General features: G+C 32.5%; 3 protein-coding genes across 3 annotated transcripts; all 3 read left to right on the top strand.

The window, feature by feature from the left end:
• The first annotated feature begins 5,276 nt into the window (after positions 1 to 5,276).
• Positions 5,277 to 10,335, top strand: LOC113374494 (UDP-glucuronosyltransferase 2B13-like). The gene is made up of 6 exons (XM_026614522.1): positions 5,277 to 5,898; positions 6,452 to 6,603; positions 7,424 to 7,646; positions 7,989 to 8,101; positions 8,770 to 8,876; positions 10,029 to 10,335. Exons 1-6 carry the CDS (start codon positions 5,277 to 5,279, stop codon positions 10,333 to 10,335), a joined length of 1,524 nt encoding a protein of 507 aa, XP_026470307.1.
• An 8,270-nt stretch (positions 10,336 to 18,605) lies between these two features.
• LOC113374493 (zinc finger protein 239-like) lies at positions 18,606 to 19,541 on the top strand. Its single transcript, XM_026614521.1, has one exon. It carries the CDS (start codon positions 18,606 to 18,608, stop codon positions 19,539 to 19,541), a length of 936 nt encoding a protein of 311 aa, XP_026470306.1.
• Positions 19,542 to 23,345: 3,804 nt separating this feature from the next.
• On the top strand, positions 23,346 to 23,750 carry LOC113374492 (zinc finger protein 35-like). The gene has a single exon (XM_026614520.1). The coding sequence runs from the start codon at positions 23,346 to 23,348 to the stop codon at positions 23,748 to 23,750; it is 405 nt and encodes a 134-aa protein (XP_026470305.1).
• Positions 23,751 to 24,067: the final 317 nt, after the last annotated feature.

The following is a 24,067-nucleotide window of genomic DNA, read 5'->3' as shown; positions in this document are numbered from 1 at the left end:
GACACCGCCAAAGCATCAATTTTCCGAATCAAGCGCATCTCGGAAGTGGATCAGACCACCAAATTTGTGGTCGTCCTGGTTAACAGTTCTCCAGAAGCCGTAGAAGAAATTTTGAAAACAAGCTGGTACCATTACAACATGATCAATGTATGGTTGTCCACGGTTTTCAGGATGATGGGACTTTTCTGGTGTCTAATAATGATGGTGAGGTTACTTATGGAGTTAGAGAGGTTTCAGGGACTAAATATGGTGATTGGGCTACTAAGCATAGGAGGATGGGCAGATTGTAAGGCAAAGTAGAGGATATCAAATGCCATTAGGAAGAATTGGGTGATAGTGATCGAAGACTGAAACTGTCTGCATTAAAAATGGATGAACATGGAGATAGAAGATTAGTGCCGAGGTTACAAGATGATGAAAGAAATTTGCCAAACGTAGAAAAAAATACTAGAAATGAGGGCAAATGTTCAAGGAATATTTGATTATCAGCAAGCGATGTTAAATTTGGATGTACCAGAAGAAGTTTTTTGGACATGATAACTTGTGACCAGGATATTGGAAATGAAAAGGACCCTGAGGATACAAATGAAGCTTTCACTATGGAAGAAGAACTTCAGCGTGGTCATACAAATGATTCTATGTTTTATATCTCCTTCTACAACCCCTTTCTCCTCCAAAATAACGTTAGAGGTCGCATCTTCAATGAATCCATAACTGACTCATCATCCTTCACTTCAGATTTCTACAACACCTTGCGTCGACGTATGAAAAACGTCCACAATATCCTTTAAAATCTGTATTTATGAATACCCAGCAACTGTAGCACCGACATCATCATTAACGACACCATAAAAAAATACGCCTTAAGCGATGGTGAATTGATAATATTTTGGTTGAAACTGTTAATTTGAACCATTTTACTACTCGCCTAAAGATGGTAAAGATTTTGGCACCATTTCAGAAATGGTAGCTCGACTGACACTACAGAAGTGGAGAAGAACTTAGCTGACATATTAGGAAACTTGCGTCCATAAATGATTACGGCCAAGTAAACTCTGACTTTCTCTTTCCAGTAACCGAAATCGGTTTCAGTTTTCTGACACCTAAAACGGAACCAGCAATCGCTATATCGTTCCTCAAATTTTCGATTTAGAAGTCAGTATCTGTTTCGGGATAACATTCTTTTTACTGGTAATCATCTGGTACATCCTACAACTTGTGTTTATCAAATTCAGAGCCAAGAAGATTCAGAAATTGTCCTACTTCGAAATAAGTTTGATGATATTTGGAGTTTCTTTAATGGTATCCAGAAATCCTCGTAATTTGAACTTCGAAAGGTGCATTTTTGGAGGATGGATCTTCTACTCCATGATCAACAGTTTGAGTTACCAAGCCACCATGGTAGAACATTTGATGAGCAGTGAGATTTCAAATGATTATAAAAGTTTGGAGGAGTTGGCTGATAGTGATTTGAGAATTGTGACTATTGGGGCGTTTACAAAGATATTTTGGAAGACATTGCATTGGCTGAAGGCGCTCCTATGGTTTATAAAAAGCTTTATGAGAAATAGACATTGTGGCCAATCCTGAACAGGGGATGAAAAGAGTTGTATTTAATAGGGTAAGTTTGAAAATTGTCAGGAATATTTAGTTGTTCAAATATCAAACCAAAAATTATACATTAGCTACTAATCCAATCTAATACTTGCACCTTAGGACTCAGCAATGTTGTTCACGAGATGGATGTGCCGCTTTTATCAGGTGCGATTAATCGAGGAGCAAAAGAAATTCGTGCACGTCATGGACCAAGGTAAAATAAAACTTTCTAGAATAAATAATATAATTCACCAAAACTAAATAACATGTATGTGTCCTTTACCCAGGTCCTCCCAACAGATTCGCAGCCCACATGATTCCCCTAGTGAGCCCCTACAAGGACAGATTCGACGAAATTCTGATGAGAATCCGCGAAAGTGGCCTTCTCCTGAAATTCAAATCCAGCTTGTTAAATTCGTTGGAATTAAAATTCACCAAACACACAACTGATAATAATGACGATGATGACATTGCTGTCTACACGATGCAAGAGTTGAGTTTCATCTTTGGATGTTGGCTGCTGTGCTGCGCCATCTTTGGATTGGTTTTCGTGGCGGAAGTTATGTGGTGGAGGATGTCTATGGGGAGACCTCTGTTGGGAGAGTAATAAAAATACACTTGTAATTTGTCTTCTTTTCAGTTTTGAGCTTTTACACTTATCTTACATTTCGCCTAAAATGTAGTGAAATAATTTGCTTCAATTTCACTGGTGGTCAATTTTCTGTTCAAGATCTCTTATCTTACTAATCTCTAGGATTTTATAAGCTTAAAGCACTTTCGCTTTGTACAATTATAAAATTCAAAAATATTTATAAAATATAGAAATATTTATATGTGACATTTGACAATAAATTTAATGTTTAAGAATTTCTTAAAGTATTTTATTATTTAATTTGTTTACTGCAATAATAATAATTATATTGTAAAATTATTCATTGGTAATCAAAGTTTCAGCATAACATCATTTGTATTACAATTAGCGATCGTCAATCTATGTTTTCTCGACGTTTCAAGTCAATCTCAATCGTTTGACATTAAAAAATTGAAAAATATCACCTCTCGTATAGGTTTCTGTAATACCCATATCAAAAATTTAAGAGGCAACGTTTTCGCCAAAAATTCTGAAGCTAATTTGAACATTTAAAAACTGTTGAAAAGCTAACAGATAGAAACAAGTTGTTTAGTATTTAGTAAAAATCGGCCGGGTCATTTGTACGATTTAATGAAATTTTTGCACAGTAATAGAGTTTATGGTCTTAACAAACATTCTGAAATATTATAGTCCTACGAAAATAGGTTCATTTATAAAAATTCATAAAACGGCTGGCCCATGCTAGACTAAAGACTTAATTCCAACTGAACTTAGGAATGCGTCATTGCAACCCTTTTATAAGCTCACCTTCAAAGTGACTTTGCATTCCTAGATAACAATATTTTACGACTTGTTCAATGTCATTCCGGAGTGCAAAACAATAGATGACTTAGATGTTACTGCGTATTTGGTGGTTTGGAGAGAAATTTTATCAACACTATAACAATGTTATAGCAATGAGTAAATCACTAACTGCGTTGTTTGTATTCTGACCGTTATATTTATAATATTCATTTAATTATATGAATGGGAGTTACATTATATACACCAGAACAATTTCGTAACTTTCCTTAAGGGGGTATTCTACTGTAGAATTTTGAAAAAAACGAAAATTTTTTTTTTTCATATTTTCAAAGCTTAGTTATTCAAAAATATGTCATTAAAAGGATTTTTCAAAATTCCTATTATTTCCTGAGTTATAGCCGTTTTAGTGACGTGGCCTCGGTTCGGGTCCGACCGAGTCTCAAAACTTTGAACGCGTTTTTCTCGGAACTACTTTTTTCGAGCTGGCGGTAAGGATATCTCGAGTTCTAATGAACCAATTTACTTCAAATTTGGAGAGGATCTTCTCTATACATTGCTTCATCGCATGGACCTTTCCCAAAACTATAACTTTTCATTTAGTATTTTAAAAAAAATTGGAATTGTTAAAAAAAACATGAAAACAAAAATTTTTTTTTCACACTGCCGCCATTCAAACAAAAAAATTGTGTTTAACTTATCCAAGGTTCATACGATAGCGGCATCTATAATAATTAAGAATCCATCTATTTTTTATGTTTCGGATCACCAGGAGGGTTGGAATCATGCACGCCAGGACACCCTCTTTTTTTTTGAGCCCCCACTTTGACTGCTCATAACTTTGTGAATTCTAATTTTTTTTCTTTAATATTTCTTTTATGTAATTATAAAATATCAATAAACAAATGATAAAAAATCGATAGTAAAAATATTATTTGTTTCTTTTATACAGCGCTTCAAAAACCGGGCAAAATTCATGCTTCTACAGTAGAATACCCCCTTAAGAAAAAATGATGCTTGCACTTAGTTTTTATTGAATTCGTTGTTTTGTTAACGATTAAAATTATTGCAAAACTGGCAAATGCGTCACTGCTATCTTTTTTCGAGCTTGCCTTCAAAGTGACTTTGCATTCCTGAATAACAATATTTTACGACTTGTTCAATGTCATTGCAGAGTGCAAGACAATAGATGACTTAGTTGTTACTGCGAATTTGTATACAATGTTGTAGCAATGAGTAAATCACTTACTGCGTTGTTTGTATTCTGACTGTTATATTTATAATATTCATTTAATTATTTGAATGGGCGCATACCTCTTACTTTATATACATCAAAAAAATTTCGTAACTTTCCTTAAGGCAAAATGACGCTTACACCTAATTTTCATTAAATACATCATTTTATTACTATTTAAAATTATTGCAAAACTTGTAATTATAACAAAATCATACTTAAGACTCGAGTCTTGAAAAAAAGCAACATTTCGATTGTAATCTACAAAATGTCTCAATCAGTATTGTTTGCTTTAATCTGATTTTTTTACATCAATTTTTCATCAATCAATTAAAATATTTGCATTAATAACAAATTATCATAAATGCTGCAATCGATAAACCTCCAAAATCAAAAATATCGAAAACATAATCTTATCGAAAAAATAGATAAAACACAATTTGTATAGAAAAATGATAACACAAATTTCGATAAAAAAGCTTGTTATAAATACAATGTTTAGTAAAATACATATCCATTACAATATAATGATAAAATCAACATAATTTATTTATTAAAATTTAATTAGTTTTTTTTTCAAAATGGAGTTTGATTTTATTAAAATTTTATTTATCTTTTTGAGTGTTTTTCATGTGTGTTTGAGTGAACAAAATGAATTCAAAGGAAATATTTTGTGTTTGATGCCAATTCCATCACCAAGTCATCATGTATGGTAAGATTAGATTCTTTTTAATTTCAAATAATAAATCTGAACAAAATATAACTAATGGCGAAATTCAGTAAAAGGATTTCTATGCTATGAATGCAACTTCATTGCAGTTTTGAGTCCTAAGTAGTAAAGTATTATTTAATGTTTTTATAGTTTGTTTTCAACAAATCATCAATAAATGGCATTTTAATTCAAGTACATAGCATACTTGTACCATGTTATGTTGGTACACATGTTCCGGGTGCAAGTTCACAGCTGTCAGATTTTATTCACTTACAAAAAACTTTGATGTTTCCAATATTTCTTAAAACAAACAAATTATAATGATATAATTATCTATTAACATGATACCAAAATACGTCTACCTCATCATCTATGTTTCCAGGAACCGCGCCCTCTACTCCACACTATCAACCATCGGCTACAACGTCACAACGCTCAGCATCCAGACCGACAACCCCGCAAACAAAAAATTCCCCAACCTGCACTACATCCAACTTGAAAAGGTCTACAAAACCTTAGCAACAACCCAAAATTACGATTTAATAGAATTTGCTAAACATTCCACTTACACCAGCATAACCCACATCAACGGAGTCTTCGGAACCAGCGACGGTATCACCATGCAGACCAAGGGGTTGCAGAGTCTTTTAAACTACCCCCGAGACTTCAAATTCGATTTGGTCCTTTACGATTATACGGGAATTCCAGGGTTGTTGAGTGTGGTAATGGATAGATTTGGTTATCCGCCGTTGGTAGGACTGACAGCTTTTACCAATCCGCCTAATACGAATAGTTTGGTTGGAGGTGCACCTTTGGCATCGTTGGTGCCTTATTATAATACGGAGTTGCCACAAGTGATGTCTTTTTGGGAGAGGTCGAAAAACTTGTTCTTTTATTTGCACGACTGGAGGGTCAGGAGGGCACTGTTGAAGGAGGCTCAGATGAGGGCAGAGCTGATTTATGGTGAGGATGAAATATGAATACGATTTAGATTTTAGTCATCATCAGAAATGATAAAAAAAATTATAATTTTTGCACTTATTATGAAGAAATACCTCGGCCAATTGTGGTGCACAACTAATCATCATAATCATTTTAAATTTTAAAAATCATTTCAGTAAAAACGTCGACAAAAGTTCAAATTAATCACACACAGATACTTTTTACAATTTCGGTGTCAAACGATTCAGTACAACTAGAAACGTCGATAAACATGGAAAATTAATAACAAACACTAAAAGGAAGCTAATATAAAAATGATAAAGTTGACAAAAACTAAACATATAAATAAATTCTAAGTGTGAATGCACCCTAATAAAAACTCTATGTGAATTAGCTCGAATTAAGTAAGGGTGCGCCCACACAAATGAGTAAAATTTCAAAATGTCGTACTAGATTAGCAATAATTTTTTTATTTATATTTATATATTATTAATAAATAAATATCAATAATAATAATTATTTATATTATTTTTATTAATATAAATATTATTAATTTAAATTTTTTATTTAATAGGTGAAAAATTACCAAATTTGGAAGAAGTAGAAGGTAAAGCAAGTTTGGTTATGGTCAATACTCATCCGTCCATGGACCTGCCTCAACCATTATTACCAAATATTATTGAAATTGGTGGAATGCACATCGAAGAACCTAAACCTGTACCACAGGTAAGATAATTGTTAACATAACCTCCAAATGACAAACCATAGAATCCATTTCTCGTAACATAAAAAAATAATAAAATTCATCAGGATGAGATTGGCGCTGATGTCGCTTTTTATGCTGAAGATGAAACGATCGTGAGAAAAAAGAGAGTGAAAAAAAAAATCGAAGTAAAACTGTTTTGCTATTGTACGAGATGGCATTTAAGTTAAAAATTAATACATCATATAACAACTTTGACTGTTCGTTTTTTGACTATTTCGCTGGTGTTACAGTCTCATTCTTTGAGCAGCTGTAGTATGTGTCTCGCTCATAAATATAATTTATAAAAATACATAGTAACCACAAATAATATAAATGATTTTGATAAACTTACGTTTATTACACGGCACTAATTTTTCATTTGTACGCAATGTATACGCATACAATCAAAGCAATCATACTCACGCGACACGACGACCAATCATATCAACGCGTATAAAAATTATCTCATCGAGAGCGAATGACGAACAGTTCGAGCGTAACGGACTTCCGTTGACATAACCTCAAAATAAACAACTAACATTCCTTATTCAAACTCTCTTATTTATGTTTACATACTACTCTCTTATCGAATTATAATGTAATAAAGCAAGTTGTCCGTAAATAAGTCTAAGTATAAAACAATTATAAGAAACTAATCAAGTGCTGACATAACCTCAAAGTACGCCATTATTTTCTATTTGTTTCAAATACTTTTATTTTATTTACGATAGCTAGTTCATCCTAATGTTATAAATTTCTGTTCAAAATATGACTAAAATTCCATATTTTTTTACATTTTAGGCCATTAAACATTTCATCGAATCTGGCAAGAAAGGTGCAGTGCTTTTCAGCATTGGTTCGACTCTCAGGAGCGCTGTTATCGGGCAACACCGAATCGATATGTTCGTTAATGCTCTGGCAAGACTACCAGAATACAACTTTTTGTGGAAGTTCGAAGAGGACGGTTTGGAAGTTCCTAAAAATATTATGCTGCAAAAATGGTTTTCGCAAAACGACATTTTAGGTAAAAGACTGAAGATAACCTTAAACTTATATTGGTACTTACTGAACATAACCACAAAACTATAAATGTTAAATTCTATTTTTTCTTGACAAAAGCCTGATATAATATATATATATATATATATATATATATATATATATATATATATTATTGATTACAGCTTGCTTATGAATAAATAAATTCATTAAAATTCATTCAGTAAAACTTAAAAGTTCCAGTCAAAGTTACTGAACATAACCTCTACTATCACTTTTTTCAATATTGACTAACCTTAAAACCTTAAAACTAACCATACTAACATAAATACTAACTAACCATAACCTCAAATAATGTTATTCCCAGCTCATCCCAATTTGAAACTATTCATAACCCATGGTGGTCTTCTGAGCTCCCAAGAAGCAACCTGGCACGGAGTACCAATGTTGGGAGTCCCCTTTTTCGGCGACCAGAGAGCAGTAAGTATAATAAACTAGTGGTGTATGGCATCGTGCCTTGGAGCAAATTGCTGAAACTTCCCGTACCGTAATGAAATATTCGAGAAATTTCCAAAAGCAATTATTTTGTTGAAACAAGCAGAAAGTTTTTTGAATCATTTAAATCGGACGCCTAGTTCTCTCTGCCATTTTTTTAACATTTAGCTCTGTATCTCCAAAACCGCCAAAACCTACCTTTGCCAAAATCTAATAACCACTTTTCCCCGTCATTACGAACTGAATGTTTTTTGGATCATTCAAATCGGATACTCCGTTCTCTCAAAAAGTCGATTTTTATTTTCTGCACTCTTGGCTCTGTATCCTCGAAACGGCTGGACCTGCCTTTTCCAAAAACTAATCAGCTCTTTTCCCTATCGATAGGAATCGAATGTTTTCTGAACCATTCAAATCGGTTGATCCGTACGCCCGAAAACGTGAGCGAAAATTTGTATCCATACATACATACACACACACACACACACACATAAACACATCCATTTTTTCTGAAGTATGCCAAAATGTTCAGAAACCTTCAAAACGTCGAGAAATGTAAAAATTTTCAATTCCGATTTTCGGCCCATTACAATAACTTACCCTACGGGAAGTTAATAAATTTTCATTTTACCAATAAATTATTATTTCTTTTCTAGAATATCAAAAAGGCTACTGAGGCAGGAGTTGCTGAAAAATTGGACCTGCTCACGATGACGGAGGATGATATTTACCAAAAGGTTAAACAGATGCTTGAAGATGAGAGGTAAGTCCAATCCTGAAGATGACACGACTAGTTACTTTTCTCAGATTATCTCTATCAGTTTCTTTTTATAAATTTATCTCATTTCTTCTATTTTTTCTTTCCTTTTTTCTATCTAATCTCTCCCCCCCCTGTCTTAACTTTTCCTTCTTTCTCTGTCAATTCATCTCTATCTCTCCATATCACCCTATCTCCTTCTCTCTTTATATTTATTTTTCTCTGAATCCCTAATTATCCCTATCCCTCCTTTTCCATTCTTCCTTCTTCCTCTAAATCTAAAGTTACCTAATTATTGTCTTTCTTTCTTTCTGAATTTTTCTCTTTCTCATTTTCTCTATCTAATATCCTCCAATTAATACCTTTCTTTTTACTTTTTATTCTTTCCCCATCAAGTCATCTTCTTCTAATCTATTTTTTCTAATCTATGACCCTCCGCCTGTGTTTTAACTTTTCCTTCTTTCTCTATCACTTCATCTCTATCTCTCCATATCATCCTATATCCTTCTCTCTTTATCTTTCTTTTTCTCCGAATCTCTAATTATCTCTATCCCTCCCTTTCCATTCTTCCTTCTTTCTCTGAATCTATACTTATCTAATTATTATCTTCCTTTCTTTCAGAATTTCTTTCTTTCTCATTTTCTCTATAAAATCTATCCTCCCGCCAATCCCTTTCTTTTTACTTTTTCTTCTTTCTCTATCAAATTATCTTTTTCTCCCTTTCTATCTCTCGCTATTACCGCATCTCCTTTGCTCTCTATATATTTCTTTTCCTCTAACATCAAGCCTCAAAGGGGCCGTTCAACAAGCACTATAGGGTGGCGGGGGGGTTGTAAATTTGCTTATTTTGGGTTGACATGGGGGGCAGGAGAGTCTGGATGATGATTACGTCATAGATAGTATTTTTATTTTTTTACATTAATTGCAAAATGTTTACGTAAGCATGGGGGTAGGGGGTAAGAGATTGCCTTACTTTTGCTGACAAGGGGGATGGGCGGGGGGTAAATAATTATAATAAATCTGCTTACGTAATACTTGAACAATCCCAAACCTCATAACCTCAAACTTATTTCGATACCTCAAAGTTCTGAATACAAAAGCAAGAAAAACCTAATGATGGTTTAAAAGCTCATTCACCTTTTCCTCTTTCGTTTCCAGTTACCGCCAAAAGATGGCGCTGCGTTCGTCTCGTTTCCGCGATCGCCCGATGCATCCGCTGCAAGAGGCGACATGGTGGTGCGAATACGTACTAAGGCACAAAGGAGCCCCCCATCTGAAGTCCCTGGCAGCAGTTATGGGAGCCCCTACACTTTTCATGTGGGACTTGGTGCTCGTGTGGCTCGGACTGTTTTTGGGAGGCGCCTTTTTGGTCGTTTTGGGACTCAAGAAAATCTTTTATCCTGCAGAAGGCCAAAAGAGCGACAGGAAGGGCAGAAGCAATGTCAAGAGCCAAAAGATTGATTGATTGGTAGTTTGTTGTTTTTTGTAAATAAATATGAAATAAATAATAGTAGCGTTTTTATTTAATAAAAGTTTTGATAGATGTTTCGAAGTGCACCTCATTGGGCAATCATTAGTAATCATTACAAATATTATCCATTATATAAAAATAAGTCGGGTTTTCCTTCCTGACGATATAACTCCAGAATGTACGCAACGATTTCGACGATTTTGCATTCGTTGGAAAGGTCTCGGGCTCCGTGAGGTTTATAGCAAATAAAATTGAAGAAAGATTTCAACAGAAAAGCGGAAAACATTTTTTCTTTTTTCACATACAGCGTCATCTCTGATACTTAGCATGTACTACAAACTAATATTTTTTGTTTGACTGCTGCTCATTTGTTTGACAGCTACTCATTGTTCTCTGCTCAGTTAATTTCATGTGACAAACCGGCATTGTGTTCACTGTGAAATTGTGCAAAAAAAGTAAAAAATATAAATTAGTCGTTTCCTAACATTTAAATTGGAAACCATCAAATCAATCACGTGTATTGTGCAAATTTTTATTCAATTTCAACAGCAGGCAATTTTTTTCTTCAACTTTTAATCACCAAACGAAATGTTACACAAAATGAAACCATCTGGTGGTGAAACGAAGTTCACCCGGTTTGCTAGTTTTCATGTAAATATTATTAAATTCTTGATTGATTCAAGTCATTTTGGATCGCTTAAGGCCAAAATTAGAAAAAAATGTGTGTACGGTGATTTTTGACCTTTCGTCGACGTTTTCTTGAAAACAGTTGCACCGATTTCAAAAATTCACTTAATTTATTTAACCACTTTTGTGCGTTGATCAGCCTAGGCTTTTTTTCATAATTCCAAATTCCAAAATTTTTATTTTTAAAAATCCTGAACTAATTTTGTAAACTGAAATAGTTTATCAAAAATCCAAAATCGAAATACATCATTTGGGAATATGCTGATTAATTTTTGACCAAGATCGGCTGACATTAATGCTGCTCGATACCAAGTTATCCGAGACGGGAATAGATTAATAACTAAAATTGTATAAAGCTTTGTTTTATGGTAAGTGCGTTAGTTTAATTTATAAATAGATGAATTGATAATGGAATGGATACTGCTGCTCCATATCAAGTTGTCCGAGACGAAAATAGATCAATAACCAAATTGATAAATCGACCATTGTAAGTATAAATTGGTATTACTGTTGCTCGATATCAAGTTGCCCGAAACGCAAATAAATCAATAACCAAAATTGGTTCAATTGATAAATCGATATCTTCAAGTATAAACTGATATTACTGCTGCTCGATTTCAAGTTGTCCGAGACGAGAATAGATCAATAACCATCATTACATAAATCTATCTTATCGCTATAATTCTTATAAATATTTTAAGTATGAACTGATATTACTGCTGCTCGATATCAAGTTGTCCGAAACAGAAATAGATTAATAATAAGAATTATAAAAAAACTGTTTTATCGTAGGTGTATTAGTACACTAGTTTAATTGATAAATCGATAGTTTTAAGTATGAACTGATATTATTACTGCTCGATATCAAGTTGTCCGTTACAGAAATATATCAATAACCAAAGGTATATGAAGCTTTGTTTTATCGCAGGTGTATTAGTGCATTAGTTTAATTGATAAATCGATATTTTCAAGTATAAACTGATATTGCTGCTGCTCGATATCAAGTTGTCCATTACAGAAATATATCGATATCCAAAGGTATATGAAGCTTTGTTTTATGGCAAGTGCATTAGTTCAATTGATAAATGGATATTTTCAACTACAAACTGATATTTCTGCTGCTCGATTTCAAGTTGACCAAGACGCAAATAGATCAATAACCAAGATTATCACACTTTCTTTTATTAAAATTATATTAGACAATTTCTTTTATCACAGTTGTATTAGTTTAATTGACAAATCGATATTTTCAAGTATAAACTGATATCACTGCTGCTCGATATCAAGGTGTCCGAGACGGGAAGTGATCAATAACGAAAAATGATATAGAAATAGAACTATATAATAAAATGTTATGAAGATTTGTTTTATCGCAGATGCATTAGTGCAACAGTTTAGTTAACTAGCTGTAAGTGGAATTCTGTCTAAAGGCAATTAGGGCATCGTGCCTTAAGGCAAATTGCTGGAACTTCCCGTACCAAAAATTATTATTTTTTTAAAAACGATTAACATTTTTGAAAAAAATTTACTTCGAAATAATTAGATTTTTGAGAAACTAGGAATATGACAAAAAATTACTTTTTTTTGAAAAAATAATTTTTATTTGAAAAAAAAAATTTTTTTTTTGAAAACAAACTATTTTTTTGAAAAGAAAAATGTTTTCTTCATTTTGACATATTTTGGAAATTCTGAACTTTTTTCAAAGCAATCGTACTGCTTGAACTGTAGAGACGAATTGTCACAGCGCAAGTGCCGCGCCGCCGTCTAACGCATAAACATTGGTACGGAACCCATAGAAATGTAAAAAAAAATTATACTTATTGTTAAAATTTTTATACAATATCTGATAATTTGATGTGCATATGTCTAATCATCATTTTTAACCGCCGAATGGCATTTTTTTTTACTTTTTTCATTAGATCTCCGAAACCGCTAGACCTGCCTTTATGAAAATTTGATCAACTCTTCATCTTGCCAATACAAGTAAAATGTTTTTTGAATTATTCAAATCGGACGCTCCGTTCTCTTAAAAACTGAGTTACCGTTTTCGGCACTTTTTGCCCCGTATCTTCGGAACGACTAGACCTAACTTCGCCAAAAACTAATCAGCACGTCTCCTTATTAGTACAAATCGAATGTTTTTTGAATTATTCAAATCGGTTGATCCGTGTTCCCGAAATCGTCGACGAAAATTTGTATCCGCACATACATACACACACATACATACATACACACACACACACACACATACATCCATTTTTTCTAAGGTATGCCAAAATGTTCAGAAACCTCTGAAACGTAAAGATATATAAAAATTTTCATTTTCGATTTTTTTGCGATTACTATAACTTACCCTACGGGAAGTTAATAAATCGATATTTTTTTAATATAAACTGATATTATTAATGCTCGATATGAAGTTGTTCGAGACAGTAATAAAATATATAAATTTATGAACAGCTTTGTTTTATCACAAATGCATTAGTACATTAGTTTAATAATTAAACTTTAATTAATGAATCGACATTTTTTAATATAAACTGATATTACTGCTGCTCGATATCATGTCGTCCGAGACAGTAATATTTCAATAGTAAAATTTATATATGGCTTTGTTTTATCGCAAACGCATTAGTACATTAGTTTAATAATTAAACTTTAATTAATATATCGACATTTTTACTATTATCGTATCAATATTACTGCTGCTTGATATCAAGTTGTCCAAAACAGTAATAGATCAATAACCAAATTATATAACGCTTTCTTTTATCGCAGGTGCATCGGTTTAATTGATAAATCGAATATTTACAATTGCCGAATTTTATTATCAGTCACGATAAGAGATAAAGCCAAAAATATTTGGGTCTTTTTGAAGCATTGAAGGTCAACTTTTTTGAGAATGGTGAATGAAATGTAATTATGTATGGTAACAGTATGGATGGACTTATATTAATTATTAATAATAAAGTAAGGACTTATTTATTATTAACTTCCTGAAGGAAAATTTTTTGTTTTCCCGAAAAAATCCGATTAGCTATAATTGTGTTTTCTCGACGTTTCAAATCATTCTGAATTGTTTGAGACCAAATTTGAAAAGAAAACTTGTGTGTGTATGTATGTGAACCAATTTGATACTCTTGTGCAAGTTTTCAAAAATTCAAAAACCATTTGTAAAAATTCGACAAGACAGTGGTTTCCAACCTATTTTGCACCGCACCTCCACCCCGCGGTTATATTAAAAAAATTGTTACACTCCCCTTACTTTTTCAACAATTTAATTAAATAAATAAATTCAAAAATACTCAACTGATATTATCAAACTACAAATTAATATGCAAGCAATATTATAAAAAAACTAGCTGACCCGGCAAACGTTGTTTTGCTAAGTAAGGTATATTCTAAACAGTACATTCTATATATAGTATCATAGATTGAATAAACTACATGGATAGTTTATAAATAATTATTTCTGAATTAGAATGAAAAACGGGCTCTAAACTACCTCTCTGCCACCAATTACTGAGCCACAGCAACGCGTGGCCGGGCTAGCTAGTATTTTATATATATATATATATAAATATACTATCAATTAAACTGAAAATCGGGATAAAAAGTATCCTAAGTCCTTCTCCTGGCTCTAAACTACCTCCCTGCCAATTTTCATCTAAATCGGTTCAGCCGTTCGTGAGTTATAAGTGTTAGCACATAAAGCGATCCTCTTTTATATATATAGATGTGCATAAAAATGAATTATTTTTTTGTTCATTTTTTTATATCATTTCAATTTTTTTTGATAACCGGCCGAGCCGTTTCTTTAGAATTAGTTTTAAGTAATTAAGTGCAAAAAATAGCCACATTTTAGCCAAAACTTCTGAACCAATTTTGAAAATTGAAAAATCGTTCTAAAGGTATAAGTCTTAGCAAAGATCTGCCTGGCCTTTTCTTCGTAATTATTACGATATTACATACAGTGATGTTGTTTGAACCATCATACTAAAATATTATAGGCCTACAAAAAGTTATTTAAGTCTCATAAATTCATTAAACTTTGGAATTGGAATTTGGAAGAACATACACCTTGGAAGCTCGTTTCATACAACTTGTCTTAGGGAAATGCCACTCACACCTAGTTGTTTATAATATCATAAAACGATTAGTGTAAGTTCAAAATACTTTCCATAGGGTAAGATATAGTAATCGCAAAAAAATCGAAAAAAAATTTATATACCTTTACGTTTCAAAGGTTTTTGAACATTTTGGATACCTTAGAAAAAATGGATGTATGTGTGTGCGGATACAAATTTTTGTCGACGATTCGAACACCGATCAACCGATTTGAATAATTCAGAAAACATTCGATTCGTATTGATAAGGAGACGTACTGATTAGTTTTTGGCGAAGATACAAGGCAAAAAATGCCAAAAACTCAGTTTTAGGAGAACGTATATGTTACTTGTATTGGCAAGATAAAGAACTGATTAAATTTTTGGGAAGGCAGGTCCAGTGGTTATAGACTCTCAATAAAAATAAGTAATAAAAATGCACATCAAATTTACAGATATTTTATAGAGATTTTAATAATGTGTTCACTTTTCGTGTAAATTTTTTTGGGTTCCGTACCAAAATTTTTAATTACAGTATGTGAAGTCCCAGCAACTTGCCTTAAGGCACGATGCCATGCACCCCACTACTGTCAATAAGCAAAATAAAAATTCCAAAAATATTTTACAAAGTAGCTCTTTATTATATAAGAACGTCCACACCTGTTATAAACCTTTTGATAAAAAAAACATGATACCAAATACTAGAAATTTACTATAAAGTATTTATTGCAAGAAAAATTAGAACATACTTTTGTTGTGTATTAATTTTTAAAAAAATGAAATATATTTTGGTTTATAGTTTTTGTGTTTGTGTTTGTGTGTTTTTAGTGAATGGTGAAATTGTGAAAAATAAACATTTAGGAAATATTTTGGCGATATTACCAGTGCCATCACCAAGTCATCACATATGGTAAGTTGAAGAAGAAATTATTATATGGCAACCCAAACGGTTGTCCTATCTCTATGTGAAGAATTTTGTTACAATTTTTGTATTGGTAAAGAATTTTTTAACTAATGCCGGGTAAGGGATGTTAGACACATACTGCTTTCTATATTTTCAAGTAAAAACCGATGTCACTACTGCTTGATATCAGGCTGCCCGATGCAGGTATCGAACCTACGACCTCTGATTGAAATCCCATAGCTCTAACCAAAAGGGAACACGAAGTAATAATAATAAATGGCATTTTTCAAACTTTGTGTAATCAAAGAATTTTTAACATTTTAAACATTAAATATACAACGGAACAACTCTGTTGTCATGGCAACTCAGTGTTACAGTCCAATCTTAATATGATTTGATAGTAAAAACTGTCCAAAAAAATGTATTTGCTGTGCAATCAGACGTTTTAGATATGAAACCTAACCTAACCTAACTAGTGGTGCTTGGAATCGTGCCTTAAAGCAAATTGCTGGAATTTCCCATACCAAAATAAAATTTATAACTACAATTTTTTTGAATTACTCAATTTACCGTTTTTGATTTTTGATTTTTTTTTTGAAGATGTTTAGATTTTTTATAAAATTCGGGTTAAAAATAAATACACGAGATTTCTTACTATACCCCTCCCTATCCCACATGATATTTTGTGATTTTTGGCAAACCCCTCCCTCCCCCTAAAAATCTCACGTGATTAATGAAAAAAGATTTTTGAAAATTTTGTAATTTCAAAAAAAAATCATTTCTGAAATTAGATTTGTTTTTATTTTATTTACAAAATATTGGAATATTTTGGGAAATTAGAACTTTTTTCAATCAGACGGAGGAATGATAATTGCTTCAGAACCCATAGAAATGTCATACTTCAAATATATTTATTCAATACACATTTGTGTTATCACAATCAAAGCAATCATACTCACGCGACACGACGACCAATCATAATCGACCCCTATAAAAATGATATAATCGAGAGTGAATGACGAATCATTGGCACTCGACTCGACCGTAACGTTTTTTTTCGTGGCATTTGTACATATTTACTCCCTAATCGCGCCAAAAGAAGTTTTACTTTAAAAATGTTTTCTTATTAATAAAATATTTTATAATTTGATGTGCATATGTCTAATGATCATTTTTGACCGCCAAATGGCTTTTTTTTACTAGATCTCCGAAACCGCTAGACCTGCATTCCCAAAATTTTATCAGTTCTTCATCTTGTCAATACAAGTAAAACGTTTTTTGAATCATTCAAATCGGACGCTCGGTTATCTCAAAAACTGAACTACCATTTTTGGCACTCTTTGACTCGTATCTTCGAAACGGTTAGACCTGCCTTTGCCAAAAACTAATCAGCACGTCTCCTTATCAATAGGAATCGAATGTTTTTGAATTATTCAAATCGGTTGTTCCGTGCGCCCGAAATAGTCGACGAAAATTTGTATCCACACCCCCACACACACATACATCCATTTTTTCTAAAGTATGCCAAAACGTTCAGAAACCTTTGAAACGTAAAACGATTATTTTAAATTTGAACTAGTGGTGCATGGCATCGTGCCGTATGGCAAATTGTTGGAACTTCCCGTATCAAAAATTAAATTTTTTAAAAAACTTTTAACTTTTGAAAAAAAAAATAGATTTTTTAAAATTTTGAAGTTTCTGACAAAATTTTATTTTTTTCATCTTTCCAAATTTTTTTTATACTTTGAATTTTTCTGAAAATCTTGAACTTCATTTCAAAACAATCGTGCTGCGTGGCTGTTTTAGAGAAGAAATATCGAAGCGCGTAAGCGTCGATGAAATTTTGTATCCGCACGCACATCAATTTTTTTAAGGTATGCCAAAACGTTCAGAAACCTTTCAAACCTAAATATATGCATATAAAAATTTAATTTTTGTTTTTTTGCGATTACTGTAACTTATCCTACAGAAAACAACTATTTTAAAATAGAAAAGCATTTTTAAATGGCATTTATATTTTTCAGCCATCTTGACAGTTTTGAGAATTCGTATACAACTTCACACAAAATGAAACGTCAAATGTCAAAAATGTCAAATTATTTATCGACTCATAACATTACTAGTTGAAAATAAATAGTGAAAAAGCTTATTTTACAAATGATTTAACTCTTACTTATTTATCTATGCATACACAAACACATACATTTTTTTTCAAAGGTATGCCAAAATGTTGAAAAACCTTTGAAACGTAAAGATATACATAGGAAAATTTTCATTTTTGATTTTTTTGCGAATACGATAACTTACCCAACTTACCCTACGAAAAGTTAATTATAAAACAAATATTTTAAATTTACAAAATATTTTTAGATGACATTTAAATTTTTCCGCCATCTTGACAGTTTTGAGAGTTCGTATACAACTTCACGCAGAACGAAACGTCAAATGTCAAAAGCGTCGAATTGTTTATCGACTCATAATATTACCAGTTAATGTTTTTCTTTATAATAAATAGTGAAAATATTTAATTTATATATTAATAAACTCGTATTTTAACCCAGACAGATATGTCTGAAGAAATAATAACATTTTCATGTGATGAAGTTAAAATTGAACCTTTAGAAGACGAAGACGAAGTGTCAGACAATGATTTTGACAGTTCTTCTGTAAAAAATGAAATTGATGATGATAATAATGAAGAGTCCCCAAGTCCAGAAGATGATGATGCTGGTCAAGAACAGGAATCCCAAATCCTACAGTTACAACAATCAGTCGATGCTCACTTTCTAGAAAAGCCTTACAAATGTGACATCTGCCACAAATCATTCACCCAAATAGGTAACCTGAATCAACACAAACTTCTGCATACCGGAATCAAAGCCTTCCAATGTCCACAATGCCCAAAAGCCTTTGTGCGCCAGAACAAGTTAACGGCACACCTCAGAACCCACACCAAGGAGAGACCTTACACCTGCCACATTTGCAACAAAACCTTCACCCAGCAACCTTCTTTAAGCAGACACATCCTCACTCATTCAGGGGACCGTCCTTACGAATGTGCAATCTGCAAGAAGACCTTTGTCCACAAAACAGGCTTGAAAGTGCACATGGTCACCCACACCGGGGAACGTCTCGTCAAATGCAAGATATGCAACATGGCTTTTGCCCAGTCCAGCAACATGGCTCGACACATGCGATCCCACACAGGGGAACGCCCTTATAAATGTCCGAAATGTGACAAAACTTTTGTGGAATCGAGTCATTTGAAAACACATTTGAATATCCATGCGGGTGAACGTCCTTATAAATGTGTTATATGCAGTCGAGCATTCACACAGTCTAGTAATTTAAATAAACATATGAAAATTCATACAGGTGACAAACTTAATAAGTGTACGATATGTGGTAAAGGATTTACAAGGGCTTATACTTTGAAAGTGCATATGATCACCCATACAAAAAAAACCCTGTTAAGTGCGAGGTGTGTAAGAAGGCTTTTGTGAGAGCCGATGGATTGAAGAAACATATGAGTGTATGTGGAAAATGAATAAATGAAGTTGTGATGCAACATTTGTATTTAATATATTATAATAGTTAGAAATTGTATTAATAAAATTGTGTAAAATATTTATAAATTAGTGGTGTATGGCATCAAGCCTTAAGGCAAATTGCTGGAACTTTCAGTACTGTAACAAAATGTTCGAGGAATATTAAATGCTTTCAAATAGATTATTATAAATATTGTAACATTGTCTAATATTTATAAAAATTATATAAACTGAATTGCAAAGTTGAAATTATTTGTTTAAAGTATATTAGAACTTAAGTCACAATTACAATTAAAATCAGAATTATTTTCGATATGCAAAAAAATAAATAAATAATTTTTTTTTCCAAAAGCAATTGTTTTGTTAACACAAGGAAAAAGTTTTTTAAATCATTCAAATCGTATGCTTAGTTCTCTCAAAAACTGCCATTTTATGCACTTTTAGCTCGATATCTCGAAAACGGCTGGATTTGCCTTTGCCAAAAACTAATCACCACTTCTCCCCATCATTACAAATTGAATGTTTTTTGAATCAATCAAATCGGATGCTCCGTTCTCTCAAAAACTCGATTTCTATTTTTTACATTCTTTGCTCCGTAGCTCCGAAACCGCTGGACATGCCTTTGCCAAAAACTAATCAGCATATCTCTCTATCAATAGAAATCGAATGGTTTTGGAACCATTCAACGCCTGACTCCGCAGCAATCACAAGGTTTTTGACAGTATTTAGTACGATTTTGTATGAAAACTGTTACATAACATAGCCTTGCCATAAATTGGTCCATTCTACGACAGAACCTTAAAGATCTACACATAGATAAAAAAGAATATATGGATCTACACCAAGGCTTCTTAAACTTTTGTCATTCGTTTATGATTGCGGGTTTGTTGACCAACACAAATATAAAAGAAAAACTAGTGGGGTGCATATGGCATCCGTGCCTTAAGGCAAATTGCTGGAACTTCCCCGTACCGTAATTAAAAATCTTGGTACGGAACCCAAGAAAATTTAAACAAAACGTGTACACATTATGAAAATCTCTATAATTGATCTGTGCATATGTCAAATGAATATTTTTGACCGCCAAAAGGCATTGTTTTAACTTATTTTTATTGAGAAGTCATAACCGCTAGACTTACCTTCCAAAAAATTTAATCAGTTTTTTATATCTTGTAAATACAAGTAAAATGTTTTTTGAATTATTAAAATCGGACGCTCCGTTCTCTTTAAAACTGAGTTACCGTTTTTGGCACTTTTTGCCCCGTACATTCGGAACGGCTAGACCTGCCTTCGCCAAAAACTAATCAGCACGTTTTCTTATCAATACGAATCGAATGTTTTTTGAATTATTCAAATCGGTTGATCCGTGTTCCCGAAATCGTCGACAAAAATTTGTATCCGCACGCACACACACACACACACATACATCCATTTTTTCTAAGGTATGCCAAAATGTTCAGAAACCTTTGAAACGTAAAGATATATAAAATTTTTTATTTTCGATTTTTTTGCGATCAATATAACTTGCCCTACGGGAAGTTAATAAATTAATATTTATTTATTTAATAAATTAATATTTTTAGAAAATTTATTTTTTAAGTAACAATATACATATTCATATATACATATGAAAATAAATAGTTGTAGTATTCGTTGTAAAACATAAAAATCTGGACCTAATACTCTTTTTTATCTATGATCTAGACCAGTGATTCGCAAACTTATTTCACCTACCGCCCCCTTTCCAGAAAAAATGTTACTCAGCGCCCCCCTTACAAACTTTCCGAAGGAGAACATTGTTTTCATCAAAAAATCCGAAACCAACAATTGGACAGCAGTATGTGTGTGTGTGTTTAGATTTTTTGCCATAATCGTCCTTTTCTCAAAAATGGCTGGACCGATTTCAAAAATTTAAAAGCCATTCGATGTATCTCGATGAGAACTAACGTTTCGAGCCGTTTCTTTGTAAAACGCAGAAAAGTGAAAAAAAATTCGTCGACGTTTTAGTCCGTAATTCTAAATCGATTTTGAAAATTCAAAAACTGTTCGAAACATACTGGTTGGGTATCGACTTGGACTTGACTAGTTTTTTGTAATGATCGGCCGCGCCGTTTTCTTGTAATAAAGTGTTTTTATTAATATAAGTAGAAGTAATTTTTTAGACAATTTTTATGTTTTTTTTTTGACGGAAGATACCACAGTCTTATAGATCATACTAAAATATTACGGTCCTACAACAAGTCGTTAAATTTTGAATATTCGTCAAAGTTTACAAAAATTGGTATAGTTTTTGTGGCGTTTGTCAAAATTAGAACTTTCAACGATGTTTGCTTAAAAACGCATAAACGGATTTTAAAAATTTAGAAGCCAATCGATGTATTTCGATTATAATTTTAATGTGAGGGAAAAGGAATGACGGGGGGTGCGCTCGTATCTACGGTAAATTTGTTCGCAAAAAGTAATAAAGGGAGTCGCGTTAAAATGCAAGCAATATTTGATTTAGACTCGGAAATTAATACAATATCAAAAACGCTATTCCAAAAATTACGCTTTAAGTCCCAATGCACGAGCCTTAAGCTCCACGGTGTTGTTGGAATTTCAACGAAATCGAATAATTTTACAAATTTAGAAATATTCAATGAAGATGGTACATTTGCAAAAAATATAAATGCCTTTGTGCTTACGAAAATAATAAACAAATCTTCCTAATGGATTAAAACTTTTGGATTCACACTTAAATATTCCGTGCGAAGTAGATATGTTGATAGGTGTTGATACGTTTTCTGAAACTTTAGGTAACGAAAGAATTATACTAGGCCCCGATAAATCTATTTTACAAAACGCGGCATTCGAGTGGACAGTTACGGGTAGATATCAAAGAAATATAATTAATAGCACGACAAATAGTGATCTTATATCCGCCAATCTTACAGAATATCTTATAAAAAATCTCTTAAAGAATCTCTTACAAAATTTGGTAAAGTTACACGCTTTTGAAAAGTTACACAAATTATCGACACAGAAAGAAACGTATGAACCATTCTTTTCATTAAACCTTTTGCGAAACAAGAATTGGCGGTGCACAGTTTTAAAACGGATGTATTTACTAATACACCTATGCACTATTTAGGGTCGCGACCCATAGTTTAAGAAGCCGTGATCAACGCATATCGAAAAGATCATGCAACTTGCCTTGAGGCAAAAAATCACTTACATCTTTATTTAAAGTTTAAAGTTGACTTTAAATTAGTTATAATTACTAATATAAGATGCATTTTAAAATATTTAACAGTAACAAATTAAATATAATCGATTTTTGTTCGATTTTATCGTTGACAGATGTTATTTCATCCATAACTGCAAACTGCTGCAACTTCAGACACGTGGCAAACGTCAAACGTCAAAATATTTTCATTTTTATTAATGAAAGTCATAATTTTATATTTATATTTATAATAATTAGTATTGGCAAAATAAATAAATAAAAAGTTATTTGTATAAATAATTTTTGTCAGATGGTAATTAAAATTGAGCAAAGAAGTAGAAGAAATTCAAGAAAAAGATATTACTTTCAAGAACTACTTCTATAGTAAAAGTTGTAATTTAATGTTTATATTCATATTAATTTTGTAAATAGTTAAAGCACAAATGATTTGTGTCTTACAATATGAAGATGTTAACTATTAAAACATAATTGATTTATAAATATAAATAATTATTGAGTGCTTTGTAATTTTTACAAATATTTTCACAAAAAAGATGGACGTGTTACTAGAGAAACCAATTAAAACTGAGCCCCTTGAATATTCCATAGAAGAAATTGAAGATGACGAAATTTCTGTCAAACAAGAACTAAATGATAATGATGAAACATTTCCCGAACAATCTACACAACCTGCATCCACAATCAAACAAGAACCAACCGAGAATCATTTACCAAAACCTTTTACATGTGACATTTGTCACAAAGTATTCGCAAAACTAAAAAACCTCAAAATCCACGAAGTCATTCACAGTGGTCTCAAAAATTTCAAATGCACAATCTGCGACAAAGCATTTTCCCAATCTGCAAACCTAACAGTCCACCTCAGGATCCACAGAGGCGACAAGCGTTTATGTATGCAAAACCTGCAACCAAAGGCTTCACCCTCCGAGCAACCTTAAAAAAACACACCTGGTTCACACCGGAGAACGTCCTTCAAATGTGGTTTATGTGAGAAGGCTTTCATAGACAACTCGACTTTAAGGAAACATGTCCGTATCCATTCAGGAGATCGTCCTTATAAATGTGATATTTGCGGCAAGGCCTTTACTCAAAATGTGACTTTGAGGATGCATTTGCGTACTCATAGCGCTCCTTCGAAATGTGATATTTGTAATGAGACTTTTAGTGATTTCGATGTTTATAAAGGACACATGGATACACATGCTGAAAAGTATCCCCTAAATGGTGTGTGCTTTAAAGTGTATATGCGGAGTGA

This window comes from Ctenocephalides felis, unplaced genomic scaffold, assembly GCF_003426905.1.
Source record: "Ctenocephalides felis isolate EL2017-DRISC unplaced genomic scaffold, ASM342690v1 CF-g0.4_SCAFFOLD_01857, whole genome shotgun sequence".
Classification (NCBI taxonomy): Eukaryota; Metazoa; Arthropoda; class Insecta; order Siphonaptera; family Pulicidae; genus Ctenocephalides; species Ctenocephalides felis.
This window is presented reverse-complemented; position numbering and strand designations above follow the sequence as displayed.

Excerpts from the sequence above, each read along its gene's own strand:
- LOC113374493 (XM_026614521.1), top strand. The coding sequence starts at position 18,606 with ATGTCTGAAGAAATAATAACATTTTCATGTGATGAAGTTAAAATTGAA.
- LOC113374492 (XM_026614520.1), top strand. The coding sequence starts at position 23,346 with ATGGACGTGTTACTAGAGAAACCAATTAAAACTGAGCCCCTTGAATAT.
- LOC113374494 (XM_026614522.1), top strand. The coding sequence starts at position 5,277 with ATGATACCAAAATACGTCTACCTCATCATCTATGTTTCCAGGAACCGC. Across the intron at positions 5,899-6,451 it reads GAGGGCAGAGCTGATTTATG|GTGAAAAATTACCAAATTTG; the intron begins GTGAGGATGAAA and ends TTTATTTAATAG. Across the intron at positions 8,877-10,028 it reads CAGATGCTTGAAGATGAGAG|TTACCGCCAAAAGATGGCGC; the intron begins GTAAGTCCAATC and ends TTTCGTTTCCAG.